The sequence below is a fragment of the Aplidium turbinatum genome, chromosome 3 (genome assembly GCF_918807975.1).
Source record: "Aplidium turbinatum chromosome 3, kaAplTurb1.1, whole genome shotgun sequence".
NCBI classification, from domain to species: domain Eukaryota; kingdom Metazoa; phylum Chordata; class Ascidiacea; order Aplousobranchia; family Polyclinidae; genus Aplidium; species Aplidium turbinatum.
Window position 1 is genome coordinate 32687123 of NC_137474.1, and position 18349 is coordinate 32705471.

The 18349-nt window shown below is 38.5% G+C and overlaps 1 protein-coding gene across 2 annotated transcripts in view; it reads right to left on the reverse strand.

The window, feature by feature from the left end:
• LOC145766008 (Na(+)/citrate cotransporter-like) overlaps positions 1 to 16071 on the reverse strand; it is a 33721-nt gene extending 17650 nt beyond the window's left edge. For both annotated transcript variants that reach the window (XM_082577661.1, XM_082577660.1), the window contains exons 1-8: positions 15941 to 16071; positions 14925 to 15190; positions 12684 to 12831; positions 5543 to 5695; positions 5296 to 5447; positions 3656 to 3778; positions 3312 to 3416; positions 1079 to 1272 (exon numbers count right to left, since the gene is read on the reverse strand). In XM_082577661.1, coding sequence (XP_082433787.1) covers positions 1079 to 1272; positions 3312 to 3416; positions 3656 to 3778; positions 5296 to 5447; positions 5543 to 5695; positions 12684 to 12831; positions 14925 to 15190; positions 15941 to 16039 — 1240 coding nt within the window. In that variant the 5' untranslated portion in view covers positions 16040 to 16071. The remainder of the gene's footprint in view (positions 1 to 1078; positions 1273 to 3311; positions 3417 to 3655; positions 3779 to 5295; positions 5448 to 5542; positions 5696 to 12683; positions 12832 to 14924; positions 15191 to 15940) is intronic.
• Between the last annotated feature and the right edge of the window lie 2278 nt (positions 16072 to 18349).

Sequence of the window (18349 nt, forward strand, 5' to 3'; positions counted from 1 at the left end):
TCTTTGTCGACAAATCCCCAACTGATGCCGATTTTGAGTGGGTGTGCATTTGTATCTCAGACTACAATATTGTCAACATCTACAAGCCCCCACCCTCGCAAATGTTGCCACCATCCCTTCCAACGTTCCCTTTCCCTAGTCTTTACGCTGGAGATTTCAACTGCCAGCACATCGACTGGGGCTATGCAACAACACAAGCAGCGACGGAGAATTGCTGCCTGGCTGGGCCTCTACAAACCATATCTTGTCCTCCAATTCAACTCAAAGGAACCAGCCAGTTTCCACTCCGGTCGCTGGGGAACATAGGAACGAAGAAGCTTCAAGATCAAGCGGCACTAGTTCGACTCTCGGGGTGTGCGCTTGAGCAACGCACGTTAAGGACTGCTCTCCATTCAGAGGCATCTAATGGATAGAATAATTTCCCGCAACAAGACTTCAACATTGAAAACTTCACTCTGTCAATCTTGGTAACCGGGCCTGCTTCAGTGATTCAAAGCCTCTACAAGTATGCGAAGCTGCCAGGATAAAGCCCTGCAAGAAGCTTTCCCGTTCCGAGGATAAAGGTTCAATTAATCATATCTGACAAAGCGAAATCTAGAATTCTTTAAAAAGTAATCGTTGACATCTAAGTGTTCTTATCAATAGCGTTAGATGGAAAAAGAACAAAACCAAAGAGAAACAAATATGTAGAACAGACACCTTACACCGCGTGAGCAAACGCATGCAGCTCAGCTTGTAGTATTTGAAGCTAAAATGATAGCCTATATCGCTAGGCTAATCTAAGATGAATTACAAATGCGCTACTGCATACGAATCACTAAATTAGAAATGTTGAACATCCTAAATAGCACCGAAAGAAACGAATTACAAGATAGTCTTAACCTCAATAAGTGTCCAAAACTACCAGAATAAAATCTTTCAAATGAGGTATTTTCATTCGGACGATAAAAATTTTTGAGTTATTTGTAGCTAATCAATACCCTACCGCCCCCTGAATTTTGTAGAATTTGCTTTTGGCTGTAACAGTTGAAAATGTTGCCGATCTTTGCATTAGAAGATACTGTATATCGTTAGTTACTCGATTTGATGAAGAATTCTGGCTTTTTGGAAGGCAAGAAAAAGAGTAGAAAAGCCATTGTGACAGCAACGGTTCCATCCTTGACAAAGTCATCCTCAAATATTATTGACCAACCAGGGATGAAGCCAGGATCTCGGAAGAACCACAAAAGAGCTGTCAAAATGAAAATGACAAGTACAGTGGCTTCTGCCCACCTGGAATGGTTAAAACGTCATAAAAGTTGGGTAAGCATAACAAAATCGCACACTGTAACACTCGCATTATTTAACAAAAATTTTAGCACGTATTACTTATTTACCTTATTAGAGCAGTGGTTCCCAAACTGTGGTACGCAAGCAACTCACTTAAATAAGAGTTAAGACAAAACAACAGAATTTGCGAGAACTGTCAGATTATCCATTGTGCATTCAGAGCCACTGGCTCTGGTGCACTGTCGTGTTATACCTTGTACTTATTAGTATTCGGGGCTTCAAGCGTTTATGACGCAACACTTTGGTTGCTTAAGAAAAACGCTATGGCAGTGGAAGGTTCCCAAACTCTTTTATTCTGTGAAACCTTTTAGTCGATATTCAAATCATAATTCTCCCCCGACAAATTTAGTTTGTTAAAAACTACATAAATATATTAATCTAAGTCTTAAAAGATAAACTAATCTTTCACTAGTAATAATTATAAGCTTTTTAGCCTCTAATATTCCTCTTTATACTAAAATTATTTAATGAATGATGAACGTTGCTGAAAATAATTTTATTCAAAAAATATATTGAAAATATAAAAGTCAATGCATTTAACAGTCAGTGTGAAGCTTTTGATTTTTTGTTTCTCCATTTTGTTTTCATTTGCAAAACCTAATTCGCATAGATAAGTGAAAGCAAATGGGAGAACACTTCGAATATCTTTCTCTGCCACTTTGGAATAGGAATCACACATTAATAACCAAAATCCAATGGTTGATTTTTCTTTAAATAAGTCTTTCGCGCAAGAATCCGTTTTGAGTTCTAAAAATTCATCCTGCAATTTATCGGGAAATTTTTCCACCAACATTGTGAATGGATTTCGTAGTAAATTAAGCTGAACGTACTTGCTTCGATAGTACATATACTAAATTGTCAACAATTTCAGAAAAATATCGAATGGATTCCGGCTCTAATGCTGTGAGATGTTGCAAAATCATTTTTTTCCTACTCTGGAAGATTGCCATCAATAACCAGCACCGATGATGGCTCTTCAAACATGGCAACATTATTCCTTCTAACTTTTCTCTTTCAATTATCAAGGTCGCTAGAGAAAGCTTCCAAAGAATCTTTAAATGCTGAGCGATACTGACATCTGCTCCTTGAAGGGTCACCCAAACCAGGTTGATCGAAAGGTAGAGGCCAGACAAAACGTAGTCCCCTCGATCAGGACAGGAGAGTCTTTTAGTACGTTAATCCAATCTTCTAATGACAGTGGCATGAATCAATCACTCTCTTCCAACACACCTTGAGCCAGCATGGAAGCAGTACGGCTTTTAAAATCACATGACATCAATACGTCAATGACTCATAGATACAGATAGCCAATGTTGATGCGCAATTTGCTTAACGAAAATGGGATTTAAATATATATCGTATATTGGTGTTTTCCCTTGCATTTTCAGATTTAGTAGCATATATTCAATTGATCAAACATGTCAACCAAATATGGAAAGCATGTAATCCATCTATCATCATGCAGCAATGAAACAAATTCCAATTTCTTTTGAAACTCAAAAAATAATTTATTCTCTTTTCTGAGCTCAAACACTCGCTTGGTTACCTTTCCTCTTGAAAGCCATCGAGTATTTGCATAAAAAAGAAGTAGGCCTACGTGATAGTCTGCATTCATGTCAGTGCACAGCTGCTTACATAATCGAGAGTTAAGGGCTTCTCCTTAGTGCTCTAAAGCTCTAGTCTTGACCAACTTGCTAGGTTTAAAAACCTTTACAATCTTAAAACCAAATTCCCCCAGAAAATTTTACATTCCCCCCTAGTAGGGGATTCCCTTCCGGTTGGAAACCACTGCGCTATGGGGTTTAGCAAGCTTGATTACTCTTAATAAATCCAAACTGTTACATGCACATAAAATAGTTATTACTTTGCGTTGTTAATAGGCTAGCCTACTTAGTGACAAACATGATATTTTTTTGGAACAGAAATTATTTTGAGTAAGAATTATAAGAATCGACAGAATAAACAGACGTAGGCCAACTTACGAAATTGGACCGAGGTTTTTATATGCTCGTTTCAAAAGTTCGTCAGCTTTTCGTTCTTCATCAGATAACGAATTTCGCTTCAAGCAAGCAAACAGATCACGAACACTATGAAACAATTTAGATTTTATAGTCTGTTTTATTTGAAAAAGAAAACTTATAAAAATATTGGTTTGTTAAATCGGAGAAACTGCACTATGGCAGGAGCTGATAATCGTGAAATCAAGTCGTACCTATTTCAATTAAAATGTGCGATACAGGGAAAAACATGTAGGCTATGAGACGTTTACAAGTTTTCTTTCACTCTGCCGAGATAGGTTACCTACAATAAAGATTGATGTATTTACTTGAATCCTAAGTAAAAGCACGATATCCACAAGTAAGCGATAAAGAAGAACACCAGAGCTCCCGGAAGGCAATAAGCGAGCCACGTTGCAAAGGAAAGCTGCATGTTGGCGTCAGGAAAAAGTCTAAATAAACAAATTGCCATTTATATGAGGTGGGATAAAATAACCTATGTCCATCAAATATATTTGTAATTCTATCTGTTGGATAAACTAACGTAAGAAGCTACAGATAGATTGATTCCAAATAAAAGCTGATCAAGATGGTGAAGAACTTTCTCAAAGGAAAACAAAGTGTAGCCTAGTCTATACGATTGCCAAAAGGTCGGTCGCTGATAAAGCGTTTGTTTAGGTTGACTGTAGTATATGGTACAACAGTCAACAATTATGAACTAACAGATCTCTAAACTTTTTGTAACAAGATAAGCACGAAATCACCAGGCCACAAATTCAATAGTGATGTATGTCCTTTGTGTTCGAGAATGATGGTCTTCGCATACATTTAAACGGTCGGGCCACTTGCAGTTATATTTGTATGTCTTGCGAAGACGCATGTGCGTATGTTTCATTAGTGTGGACTTGATGATACAAAATTAACAAGCACACGTGAACTCGACAAGCCACTAGTTTAAGAATAACAAAGCAGCAAGAGAAAATGACTAAAGTTGGCGACTTATTGTAGCCTTCATCCGCCTTCAAAGCCGTTAAGCATATTGACTTCATCCTTCTATTTCACTCTTGGAGAGTGGAGATATTTGAAACTACTTTTGTGGGGACAAACCTTTCAGTTTCCCTACCGCAGCTTGAGTGATCCGTCTGGAAGTAGATTGCTATAAGGAATGCTAGATTTTTGGCCTATTTTGTTTAACAACAAATATGAAAAATAAGCTAGGATCAGGAACTCAGCGATAGACACGTGTTCGACTGCCGAGAAACACATGTTTTTGGAAAAGTCTTGATGGCTACTGTGGAGGCTACACGGTATGGTTAGCGAAACACAATGCTCGCTGTTCTAAAGTGAGTAGTCAGGTAGTGTTGACCCCAGGAAGATCGCTCCTTTTCAACATTTATTTATTCCGTTAAGTGCGTAATTAATTTTTCGCAACTCGAAATACTGCGCACATTTAATTTAGAAACTCCCAGCATTTTTGTCACAATATTACTTTGTAGAGTATTGAGGAGTTCCCAGCCCACAGAACAACAAGGTTTTGTTTTATTTTATTTTTTTGTACTTTTTGCTTCATTTTGACCATTCCGGAGAAGTCAATATTGGACTATTGTTTTTTTATGTAATCGCATTATCACTGCATTATTTCTGTCTGACTGCAATTTTTAATGGAAACAATGTTCCTTGGTTTCTTCATAGCTCCTTTCAGACAAAGCAAATTGAGGAAAGCGAAATGAAAAGCAGCCTACCATGAATGGCTGTGATCACGAAACGACGATGGTCTAGTTGTCTTACGCACAGCAAGTAGGCCTACGACTGTCTCGGACGATAATTGTTGTCATACGCACCAGGTTAAACACAAAAACAGCATATTTTTGTGTTTGCTGTTGTTATGTTTATATAAAGGCCAATGCAGTGTTATTGTTTGTCTTATAGCATATTGCTATACTGGATTATCGGTAAATATATAGCTTACTGTGCGTATTGCCCAGACAGCACAAGATTAGGCCCAGTTCCAGTGACTGTTGATGTTCCTCCAATACTGGCGGCGTAGGGAACGCAAATGGTTAATCCTTTTCGAAGATTTGTGTTTCGTTGCTCTTGGTCCATTTGATTTTTCGTTTTATTCTATAAAACAACATATAAAACACTAATCAAAGTTTATTAAATATATAATTTAAAGCTTCTCAAAACTTCAAGAAGCAAGAAATGAAATAACTCACATCTTCATCAACTACCACTGCGTCATAAGCGGGGCAAGATTCTTTTTCACTTTGCAGATCATCATCATCATCAACAAAAGCTTCATTCGAAAAACTTGTACCTTGTTGAGCATGTTGCGTTATACTTGTTGGTGAGTTATACTGTTTCTTCTCCTAAAAAGCGTTCATTAATAATCGCACAAACAACTCTGCAGTCGAAAATATCGTGTTTAATTCTTTCTTTAGGAAGTAGATGATATTCGCTACAAGACAATAGTTTACCTTTGAGAAGCATTTATATTAACTATAGGCCACCGAAATATTGAAACAAAAGATGCTAACTATTGTTTTATGTGACCATATTCGTAACAAAATGGTAGCTCAAATTACTCAACTTTTAAAGAAGCATAAAAATCTTCGGCATGTTTGCTGTTAACCCTTTGAAGGTTGGGGAGGGCTGTCAATTCAACTTTTTTGTATCAACAGTTATATCTCTGAAACCACTGAGGTTGCGACTACGAGATTTCTTGACTTTTCCTAACTTTTATACACCTCTATTGAGCTGAAATTTTGAGCGAATAAAGGCTATAACTTGAGAGATATAAGGCATTTCTCAGCGCATCCTTTGAAATATTTCATATTCTATTGTTCAAAATTTTCCCACCAGCTGGATGAAAGTAATTAATTTGGCCCATGTCTCGTTAATCCTAACTGTTTCACAGCGTGAAGGGAATTGGCTGTATGCGTAGACCTTTTGTTCTCACCACGGCTTATAAGCGACGTTGATACAGTAAAAGCTTCAGCTTTGATACGATGAGTTACTGTCGCTTGCAGTTGAAATTGCGTAAAATTAAACATAAGACTTGGTGCCAATGCATCTAGAGCGACAATTGTTTTTCGCAGACAATGATGTCCTTTCAATCAAACAAAGCATACAACGTTATTGCAATGACTCAGCGTCATTTGGAGTAGATTTGATGTAAAATGTGAGATAAGTATTGAAAGTGATCGACTTGTTTCTTTTGATTGCATTCTCCTTTCTCGTGACATATTCAACGTTGTGGACTGTTTCTAGATTGCTCTGTTTGGGCCACAACGCTTTTATGAATAATTTGAAATTTAGCTACTGTAGAAGCTCCGCTGTAACATATTATGATTTTGGTTTCAAATCTTTCCTTCTGTCCGACACACTATCAAAAGCAGAAAATGCCTCGATGTTCCCAAAGCTTCTCAAATATACTTGTAAACATTTATTCCCAAGTCGACATGTAAAGGTTTGAAATGCAATACGCTTCTCATTTGTGTAGGATAAACCAGAAGATCACGCTTTTGTGAAAAGGACGATCGTTCCACCATGTTTATACGTGACGCGGCTTAGTTGAATCAATATATTCGAGGCTTCTCGTACCAGGTTCACTGTCACTGATAAACTAAAATACAATGCAGTACCTCGCAAAGCAATTGTAGCGTAGCATTGCCATGTGCTATAACTCGTCATAAATTGTGAAAACTTGTGTATTTACTTGTCAAGTTGTCTCATGTGAAATGCATGTTTACATAGCAATGTCTCAATGAAATCTTATCTCCGTTTACCAAACTGAAGATATGAACTTATGCGACGTCTTGCAACGTTGAATCGACAGAAAGGCGGGTAACTGAGAATGGCTATGCTGCCATTACTTGGTCTAATGCAAGGCCGGTGCACAATGGGAGAAGGGGCCGAGCTAACATTATATCTGGCCCGACTGGTGTTAGAGGAGAAGCCAAAGAAGCCAAGACTCCTCGGCAAGCATGGGAACTATTTTTTTTCTTTAAACATTTTGAGCATTATTGTTCAAAAAACAAATAGAAAAATTGCCACACTCATTTCTCAATTGCCAGAGAGAATTTTAGATGACAGCAGGTACTGCTATTTTGGCCCAACCAACAACGAGGAGATGCTGGCCTTTGTTGGATTGGGGTATCTTCGGGGGCTTTTAGGACAGGCTGGTCATTTCACGGATGTATTGTTCAATCAACTGTAAGGGCATCCCGTGTTTAGTGCAACAATGAGCAAGAACCGCTTTAAATTTTTATTTTCGAATATTTCGTTTGACGACCAAAATACTAGGCCGCAACGTTGGAAGAATGACCGGTTTGCCGCATTTAGAGTCGTTTATTGAAGTGTTTAACGAAAACTGCGGCAAACATGTCATTCCAGGTGACTACTTGTCGTTGGATGAAACGCTATACCCCATGAGTACACAAATTTCCTTCAAGCAATATAATCCAAACAAGCCTGCGAAATATGGCTTTTTGTTCAAGTCGGTAAACGACAGCAGATTCCCATACACATTTATGGCATCGGTGTATTCAGTTAAACTGAAGGAAAAGCCATTTCATTTTTGCGTTCGTGGAACAGAAGAAGTGGTAAAAGGAATGGTGATGGGCATGGAACAACACGGTGACCTTCAAGGTCGGAATATTTCGTATGACCGCTTATACACCTCCATACCACTCGCGCAGTGGTTGCTTGACAGGGGTATAACGTCAGTGGGAACCCTCAACGCTATACGTAGAGGAAAATCTCTAGTGAACACCCCTAGTAGAGGAAGTGAAGCAAGTGAGTGGTAGGGAAGAATTTTCCTACGACATTTATTGGCAGACGAGTGCGGCTGATCTCAGCCTACATTCTTATGTAGTAAAAACGAAGAGTTCTGGCATGCGGAATGTTTTTATGTTGACGACCATGCAACCTCTATTGGGGATTACTTAGGATGATGGCAAAAAGAAGCCAGGCTTGTATAAGCTTTACGGCTTCACAAAGGGTGGCACCGATATCATCGACCAAAGGATGGGTTCATTCACGTGCAAAGCGAAATCCCATGGTGGACAACTACTGCGTTTGCTTATTTTTTTGGATACTTGCCGCGTCAACGCATCTACAGTTTTAGCACTAAATGAAGGGACTGATCCACGCAAGCGAAAATCCTTCGACTTCGGTTGGGAACTAGCCATGGAACTCGTGAAGCCATCATAAAGTCGCGATCTCTACAGGGCCTGAACTATCACACTATACATAAGATTGAAGCAGTAATAGGGAAACAACCTTCAACAACAACTCCAAGCGGCAGAAGGGCCACTCTGCCCCAACTATCGTCGACACGGCGTAGATGCGACGTATGCAAACACGCTATTATGGGAGAAGGTGCCAAAGCCAGAAAAAATAGACTACCAAAAAACCGTGGCCAATGTCAGTGCTGTGAAAAGCCTTTATGTCCTGCACATTCCATACGAGTATGTCAAGCTTGCTTTTGCGCAGAATAAACTATTTGAATGATTGCGGTTTTATAAACATTGGCTTCAACCACAGCCTAAATAAAACGCGGAGCTCAATGAAAGATTTTCCTTTTTTCCTTTCATTAGACAGATAGCTATTTTTACGTTGATTCAACATATCAAGACGTTGAATATTTGTAAACATGCGTGGTTTTGCAATTAGATTGCTTATCAAAATCATCGATTCTTTTTTGAATAAAAAGTTGGTCATAAAACTAATCGTAATAGGCCTACTCGATGTAAAATTCAGCATTTTTATATGCTGAAACAGTATTGTATTCATATTTTATAAATCCATTTTGTATTTAGAAAATATCAATATAATGCGGTTTGAACATAACTGAATTTTAGCACGGACAAAACGACTGATTTTATGACTTTTATACAAACAAGGACAGAAGAGAAGTAATCTAATTGCAAACCCGCGCATGTTTACATCGTCTTGCGATGTTGAATCCACGTCGAAATGATTGTACCGTATAAACGCCACCCTGCTTCTTCAGCTGGTCTACATTTGTTAAATAAAGCGTAGGAGTTGCTGTTCTAGGAACCGAGGTCACAAGCAGTTTGGCAGCTTGGCAGCAATGGCCGAGTGGTTAGCGCGTTGGGCTCGCAGTCGAGAGCCTGCATGTTCGACTCCAGCCACCCGCACTTGCTGTTGTTTCTCTGGGCAAGAAACTTTACGATAATTGCCTCTACCCAGTGATCAATTTCGAGTAATGGGTAGTACCAAATTTAAGTCATAAATAGAGTAGACAACCGGAAACAGACATTGCCGTCGGCTGCAGCGTGGGTCAGGTGTAGCCTACGTCGGAAGGCGTACACCGATGCATAGCGCTCAAGTCCGCTTTCCGCAATGCAGGATAAAGATAAACAAACAAAACAAACAAACAAACAAGATCATAATCCAAATTGGTGTGACGCGCGCTCAGAAATCTCATTACTGCATGCAGGGGCGGCGCCAGCCAAAAATGAGTGGGGTGGACAAAAATATTTCGAGGTAAAATGCTACCGTACAATATGGTCACTAAGATTACCGATTGCGAAGTGATTCACTGCAGCTCGGTTGTAAAATTTATTGAAAAATAAACAAAGGAAATTGAAAGGGGGCAAAAGCTGGTTTTCCATTGAGCGCACTCTAAATTATGAACAAAAGAATAGAATGGGGCCAAACGCTCCCATACATTTCCTATGCGGTCCATGGAATTGCCGACTACGATCTTGATGTTAGCAAGCTTGTCGTTATTTTATGTCATGGAGCTGCTGCAATGATAGGCGGCCTCATAAAAATTTATTGGGTGGCCCCTTAAACAGAATTTTAAAAAACTTAGCTATTACCCAATAATACCCATAGCTATAGGTTAAGAATCACTGCACTAAACTTTTATTTTGCGCTCGCAGATTAGCTTAAAAGCTTCCACCAATTTTTGAAGATCAGTGTTATCGGCAATGTCTCGCTCACTGCTGATCTGCACCAGATGTTCAAGTCTTTGTGATGACACGGCAGGTCGCAGATAATTGTTTATTGTCTTAACTTTGCTGTGGATACTTTCACAAGACGCCACAGTCATGGGCAAAGTAGCAAAAATTTGAAACAAATCGCTGTACAAATGATTTAAGATCGTTTTGTCCACACAAATTTAAAAGTTAAGGCAAACACAATTAACCACGCGGTCTTGATCAATCCACTTTGGTGCTTTTTAAATTCTAGTTTCCACTTGTGACAATTATAGCTGATCTCAAAAAAGGAAGATCCTATTGCTGCCCAACCTGATTTTCATCGAAATTATAGAATTTGACTAAATATTCAACTTTAGACAAATTTGATGGAGACATGTGCGTGAAATAAAATGCAGCTGCATTTGACATTAATTCACATGCTTGATTCGAGTAACGCTTTTTAAGTTCATTTAGCATTCTGTCAAAGGGTAAAGAAAAATCTCTTCTCAACTTTTCTGTAATGGCTTCTGATTCACTCCACGGAAGACTGTTGCAATCTATCAATAATATCTGACCATCTCGGAAATGGTTTGGTGGGTAGCGGCATCGCTTAGCCGGCGTGGTGGTTTCACTGGTTTGATTTCTATCCGCAAACAGCGATGAGTTGAAAACCAATTTGTTAAAATCTTCCTCTGAACGCAGTGAGTCAAATGCTCTTGTCAAGTCGTTGATAGCAGCAACCCCAGTGGTGAGATCCATTTCTTCACTTTTTAAATAATCTGAAGCCTGTTTATTTAACGAAAAGCATTTATGAGGAATAAGACTAGCAGTAACAAATTCAGTTTGCTTGATGCGGAACAACAAACCAGTAGCTACACCATTACCTTTGTTTGACATTTGTTGGAACATTGACAGCAGTGCTGGATATAGGCTACATTAATAACAACATCCAGATCATCTAAACCTGCAGACCATTTAGTAGCCTATCAGATAACGAGTGCAATGTAATTTTTCCAGACATGATTCCCTCCTTTTTCAAATGCTCTTTATACAAAAAATGTCAGTTGGGAGAACAATCCATAAAGTGGTAGATGTTACCAATTGTTTCAAAAATTGTTTTGACTGTCGCTAGTCGCTACGTTTTCAACACTGTGCTCAAGCACAAAATTTAATCGGTGTGCAAAACAACGAAAATATACCGACAGTTTGGCACCCGCTGCAACTAGGTGTTGCTGTACACCTTCATCCTTGACTGACATGTTGGTGGCCCCATCAAAACCTTTGCCTATTAGGTCTTACAAAGCTTGTGTCTCAGCTGTGATAAAAGCCATCACCTCAAAATGGTAAAATTAGACTACAATCAATCAATACAACAGAGCGATAACAATGAAGATTCTTCATTTTATGTCAATGCTGCAAAAGTAATTCATACGTAAGAAGTTGAAATTAATTTATGACGCAGTCACTAGGTCCCCCTAACCCCCTGCATACACCCCCAAGTTTTCTAATCAGATCTCGACGAATTACAAAATTGACCTTAAATAGGAGTGGGGTGGACATGTCCACCCCAGTCCACCCCGTGGCGCCGCTACTGACTGCATGTAATTGATGAAGTATTGTTCTTTTAGACAAGCAGCGAGCTTATGTTTGAGCGTGGGAAAAGTTATTATTTTGCATGAAAAATATGGATTCAAATTGAGATTATGTAAAAAAAATTTAGCACAACATTGCGATGCATGTTCTTTATTACTCTACCAAAAAATAATGTGTAAACTCACGCTACAATTGCTTTAATCGCAAAATAATCCAAAAGTCATAAGTCACCTCAACATTTCAACGTATATGAGCAGTTCTAACATTTACATAGTTTTAATTTTCGGATATGCTCAGCGTGAATAATTTTACCAAGTGAATACCAAATTTTAAAACCGTGCGTTAAACAATAACAGAGATATCACTCATAAAGCATAAGAAGAATCGACAGCCCCCCCCCCCTCCAAACTGAACAAGACTCCAGGAGCCCAACCTTCTAAGTGTTAAGCCATATCCCAATAATAATAATAATAATAATAATAATAGCAATAATCATAATTAATTAATAGTAATAAATATATTATTATTAGTTTTATTTTAGGTCTCTGTGGCAATATTGAGTAGCTTGCGAAGAAATTACATATGCAACACCATACACATGTAGAAGCAAGCAACATTACACAGCTACCGTGTCAAATTTTTCCATCTTGGCATGTCATTGAATATCTAGCCATAACGCAGCCGCATGGTCTCTAGCAGTATCGAACGGATGATCCTTCGAGCGTCGTGCAGAGACAAATACCAACAAAGATTAATGCCTGAAACTAGAGACACTAAAAAAAGTTACTTAAATCATTTAAGCATCACAAACCTTTCCATCAAGTTTTTCATCTTTTTTATCCTCTCCTGTTAGTTCGTTAGTTACAGCTTCAACAATCGGAAGCATCATTGCAGTGGTGGCTGTGTTGCTAATCCACATTGACAAGAAAAATGTCGTGCTCATAAACCCAAGCATCAAGCTAGAAAAAATACATTCGACTTGAATAAAGTTGTCAATACCAGAATATTCATAAAATGTACTCATGTGTTTTTATCTGTTGTTTCAACAAATCTTTTACTTTGAAGATCAAGCAATCCTGCAATCCACACAAATGTAAGCTATTTCATGATAACGTTATTTAATTACAGAAAATCAATTCAAAACCCTCACAATAATGAGCATGAATATACAGTAGGCCTATTGTATTATTGTTCAAATATAATTGCACTAACTTCGCAGTGTAGCGAAACTGAATATAAAAAGCAAAACTCCATCTGTTGCATAATTGCACAAAGTTTGCATAAATTTCTCAAAAACTTTAATTAACCAATACTTTAACCGAAAAATGCTTTTCCTTTCAATTGCTTCTCATCAATGTGTGTGATTGAATTTTTACTTCGAAATTTGGTTCACACTAATAAAAACCCTTGGAAACGTGTAAAAACGTTGTTGGCGTTTGAACAATCACATTAATTGCCTTTACACAGTGTCTCTTTAAATAATACTATCATGCCAAAATTTAACTGGAGATCAGTTCAATCTTCTAGTTCTGTAGTAATTATCATAAATAAAAGGTTGTAATATCCAAGAATAAGCATTAAGTGTGACATTCTGTTCAGCATTATTACTTATTTCTGAGCATTTCAAATCGTATGTCTAACAATCTGCTGCGTTTGGGACGCATATTGTCCTTTCCAAGCGAAAACATGCGTTCCACAGCAGCGCTGAATGGTATTGGTGTGTTGTATTTCGAAAACAAGTCTTGAAAACGTTTACTCGGAAAGGTAGCCTATCACTGTTCCAAGCGTGCTGTGATGGCTTAGCATATATATGTCTTATTTTAACTAAGTCCACTGCACCAACATCGCTCTTTTCAGGGACATAGAGCTCTTGAAATAAAATTTCTTCAATCTCCGCGATGACATTCATTGATTTTTCGCTTTCTCTCTCTGATCCCTCGTTCTCGATACTGTTCACGATATGAGTGATCACCATTTGGCAAACTTCTTCCGCTTGTTTTCCAGGGAGCCATTCCAACCAACGTGAAAGCGGGTAATTCGGATGAGTCGCGCTGGCCAGATTACATTGTGAAACTCTCATTGTGAAACGAGATTTTCCATGAAAACGAAAAATGACGCATAGCGCTTGACGCTTAAAATTGGCAAAATAGTTGACGGCGCTATCACTTCCGCCAACTAAAAAATGTCGGCTGCATAGCCGAGTGGTGAGAACACTGAAACGGCAATCGAAAGGGCCCCGGTTCGACACCGCTCAAGAGCATGGGGCTGTGTTTGTGGCAGGACACTTAAAGGCATGCCTGAAAGTGGACACGAAGTTTGGCTTCCTTGCCTTCCCGTCCACTTAATCTAAATCTTCAACCACCGGGGTGTAAGCCTGGATACGACAAAACTAAAAAATAAACTGACGGCGCTAGCCTCAATGTCAACAAAAAGTTGACGCCGTCACATGACGACGCCGTCAAATTGACGGCGTCAACGTACAACACTGCTCTCTGCTAATATTCTTTTTTCTTCTGCAACTGAACTGAGTGTAGGAAGAATCTTAATAACTGCAATCAATTGGGTTAATAAGGAAAATTGTGACTAAAACACCAGTGATGTCATATACGTCATGCATGATTGTGTTATGTCATTCGGACAGTGGTGTACGTTGAAGGGCCTACCATTTTTTGGCAGGTAAGGTAGCCTAGTTGGAGTCTCGTTCTTTTGAATATCTGAGTTAATGTTCCACTGTTGCTATGAAAATGTTCTTGAAAAAAACATATTTTTTGTGCAACTAGTTTGTGACACACCCTTGTGTTCCCCTTAGTACTGCTGGTTGGGTATTTTCGTATGCACTCCTTACATATATTACACACACAGTAGGCTATTGGTGCACTCTAGGGTGCATTATGGGTTGCACTTGCAGGGTGCATTAAGGGTTGCATTTTAAGGGTTGCAGGTATGTCACAGGTGATTCAACTATCAACGAATAAAAAACGTATAGTAGGCCAAATAACAAGTAGACTTGCCCTACAGACGTGACATGAAAATCCTTGAGATGAGAGCTTACCATCGTGGCTTCGAACCAAGTATTGTCAAAACTCTTAGAGCAATTCTTTTGTGCAAATTCGTTGTTTCAACTGAAACTGCGATGATCAAACCACCGATAAAGAGCCAGTTTGTATCGCTAAGATAGGCTTTGCTCACGTCACCAGCCGTCATAATTCCTAGAAGTGGGAACAAAATAAGTGGAATGAATGAGGTTACAGCCAAAGGGAGCACTTCTGTCATCCAATAAATTGCCATTATCGCCATGCAGTATCCACATAATGCTTCCTGAAATATAACGTTAAGAACGTGAACAAACATGAGTTGACTTAAGCATTTTTGATCCACTGCATTATGCCAAGAAGTAGGCTATACGGCTGTAAGGTAGGTAGGCTAGGTCCAGTCTCGAGTGGGCTCTATATTATAGGTCCCCTTTTCGAAATCCACTGGTGGCTGTGGGTCCCTATTTTTCAGTGACGGCGCATTAAATAGCATAAAGTCATTGGTAATCGTTGTTTATTATCAACCAGCTCAGCTCAAGCCAGGAGTCGAATCAGAATTGTATATTTTAAGTGCCATATCCGCTGCGCCATTTGATTGTAGCGTACACTTTCTCTATAGTAGCTTACAGAAGCTGCTGTAACAATCGAATTCTGTAAGATCATAAACTGACCTTGCATCCAACAGCTGTGCTTTTCGCCTGACAAGAACGGCTCCAAGGTTAGGCCTCAAATTATCACAAACTTACGCTGATTAAAAGTTTGAAAACACTTACTTGCAATCGACGAACAAATAGTCAACCTTCATCAGTATGAAATTTTTGAAAATATGATATGACCGTCCACCGCTCTAGTCAGAACGCTAAACAACGATTTCGATAGATAAATGAAAAACAGAAATTAAAACTCATGTGGCTGGATGTCACTAGAGCGTGACAGTAAAGCAAAAACATTGAAATTAAAAAGGGATCGCAAAAAATTGTTTCTTACAGCTGCTGCTGCTACGATGCAATTGCAAAGTAGAATGTTTCAAACTTACCTTTCCTGCTACAACAAGTGGTAGTGGAAGAAGCACAATTGGAGTGAAAAGACACAACAAGGTTGATCTGTACCTCCACAGGCCGTTCACGAAACTCATGTTCAAATTTATTTGAGTTAGTTTGTGAAAGAATTCGGTCACAATGTAGCCTACTTGCCTCTCCAAGCACGTCTATATCATTGGTGGAAGTGATCTACAGTATGATTATTATTACTCTTTGCCGAATAAACCTGCGAGAAAATATTTTTTCAGCTTTAAAACAAGTTTCGTCTACAAGTGCAACACAAAAATTAGGCTGTAACCAGTTGTGTGGAAAATAATAAACTATCACGTGGAATGAGCCTATATGGTAAAGGTAAACCATTACATTACGAATGTGAAACGTGGTTTTAGTAGTATTTATCCACTCTTCATCCCTGGATCTAGACTTATTGGTACAACCTAAATGTACCAACATCTAAAGCCTACGCCTAATACGGATATTATGCGTGGACGAGTCAACAGCTAACACGGCAAGTAAGCCTTGAGTTGACAGTTATTTTTATGTGAAAAAGATTTAGCTGTTCAAGCAAACGAACAACAAGCTTATAGCCTACTACACCAGGACAAAATGTTTACTCATTACTTCAACACTTCCTCACATAGGGAACAAATTTTGAAGTACCGTAGGCTAAATGGAAGCAACGTTGCAAAGGCTTCTACTCACACAACTAGATCGTATCAGCATCTACACACCAGAACGCAAAGCACGAACAAATTTTTTAGAAGAAGTAGCCTACTTTTGTTTTATCTGAGTATATTTTTGAATATAACAGGTCACTATAACTGCTTTAGATATTTGTTCTCATTGCTCAAAAACTCATTGCTTTGCTTCTCACTTCAACTTTCGTAGAAAGCAGGTGCTTGCAGTTAGTAACAGCGCGTAAAGTTTGTTTATTTAATGCGGTAGTTCATACCCTTCACGTTTGCAGCTGCAAATGTAATAATTGTTAGCCAGTCATAACAGTAAAAATGTTAAACAATTTGTTTTTTAGAGATCAACTATGTAATTAAAATAACTATAAATTTTTTGTTCATTTTGATAAAGCAGTCCAAACAATTCAGTAGGCCTATCCCTTTTTCGTTTAATTTTTAGAAAAATGATTAATTTTATTAAAAAACAAGTTATTTTTGAAACTATTGCAGACTGTTGGTAAAAATCAAAGTGACACTAGTGGTGATGATCAAGCTCTGTCTCATTTGATTATACAAACAACCAACAGCTTATCCCACAGTTGTCCAACAAGTGCATCTTATCAGCAGTGGCGTAGCTAGGGGAGGCGGACCGCCCCGGGTGGCACGTCTGGGGACGGCACTTTCAGACAGGACGTTTTTTTTTTTTTTTGATAATGCAAAAGTACACGAAAAATAAAAGCAAACAGAATGGCCACGTTCAAAACATAGAATAATTCCACGTTAAGTCAGCAATTAAGAAAATGAAATTATCTATTGCAAATCAATTAACCCCCCTCAAAAACAAGTCAGAAAATCTTTGAATTCTACTAACGCGAAATTATAATCCTATCGCTGTGTAAGTCGGACCGGTTTTGCAGAGCTCCTTAGTGCATTTTTTCAGATTTAGATTTTTTATTATTTGCTGTAACAATATACTACCTACTGTACTATTGTACTATTGTTACTGATGCCATGCCGCACTGGAGTTCATTTTTGGCCACATTAACCGGCCTTGTATCCTGAATTATATATTTTAAATACAAGGAGAGGGGGAGTACAACACTATGTTTATTAACTGTTGTAATAAATAACTTTGCTACCGTCACTAGAATGTGGCTGTTAGATTGCGAAAAGTGAAAACATTGCGCAGTAGCATGTCTAAAGTCTACTTAAAGGGATACTAAAGGAAAAACCTGACTTGGCGATTTTCCACGTTCTTTGTGTTTAACATGCTACCATTAAACAATTTTCAAGAAAATTTTGCCCCATTGCGGTCTGACCACCATTGCGCGCGTGCTTTTGCCAGAGCTTTCAAAACCAGATTTGGCCTGAGCAGCGAAGCGTGCGACTGTACAGTTACGTCACTAAAGACTATAGCAATCAGCTAATCGCGCAACAATTGTTACTGCGGGGATTTGACTGTAGGCTATGTATGCATGTACATCAAAACAACAGATTTCAACATCAAAACATCAGATAGTTTGCTCAAAACATCAGATGTGGTAACGTGGCTTTTGTTATGGCTGTCTTTAGTGACGTATTCTCGAGCAGTGTTTGCACTTTTTGGTCATTTTGAAAAAAAATGAAAATATATGAAATATTGGACTTTGGGCCTTACCAGCGCCATTGAAAACAAATTTTTTTCGGTAATTTTTTTTGAAATGTATTCTTGAATGTTCAGTTTACTCATTTTAA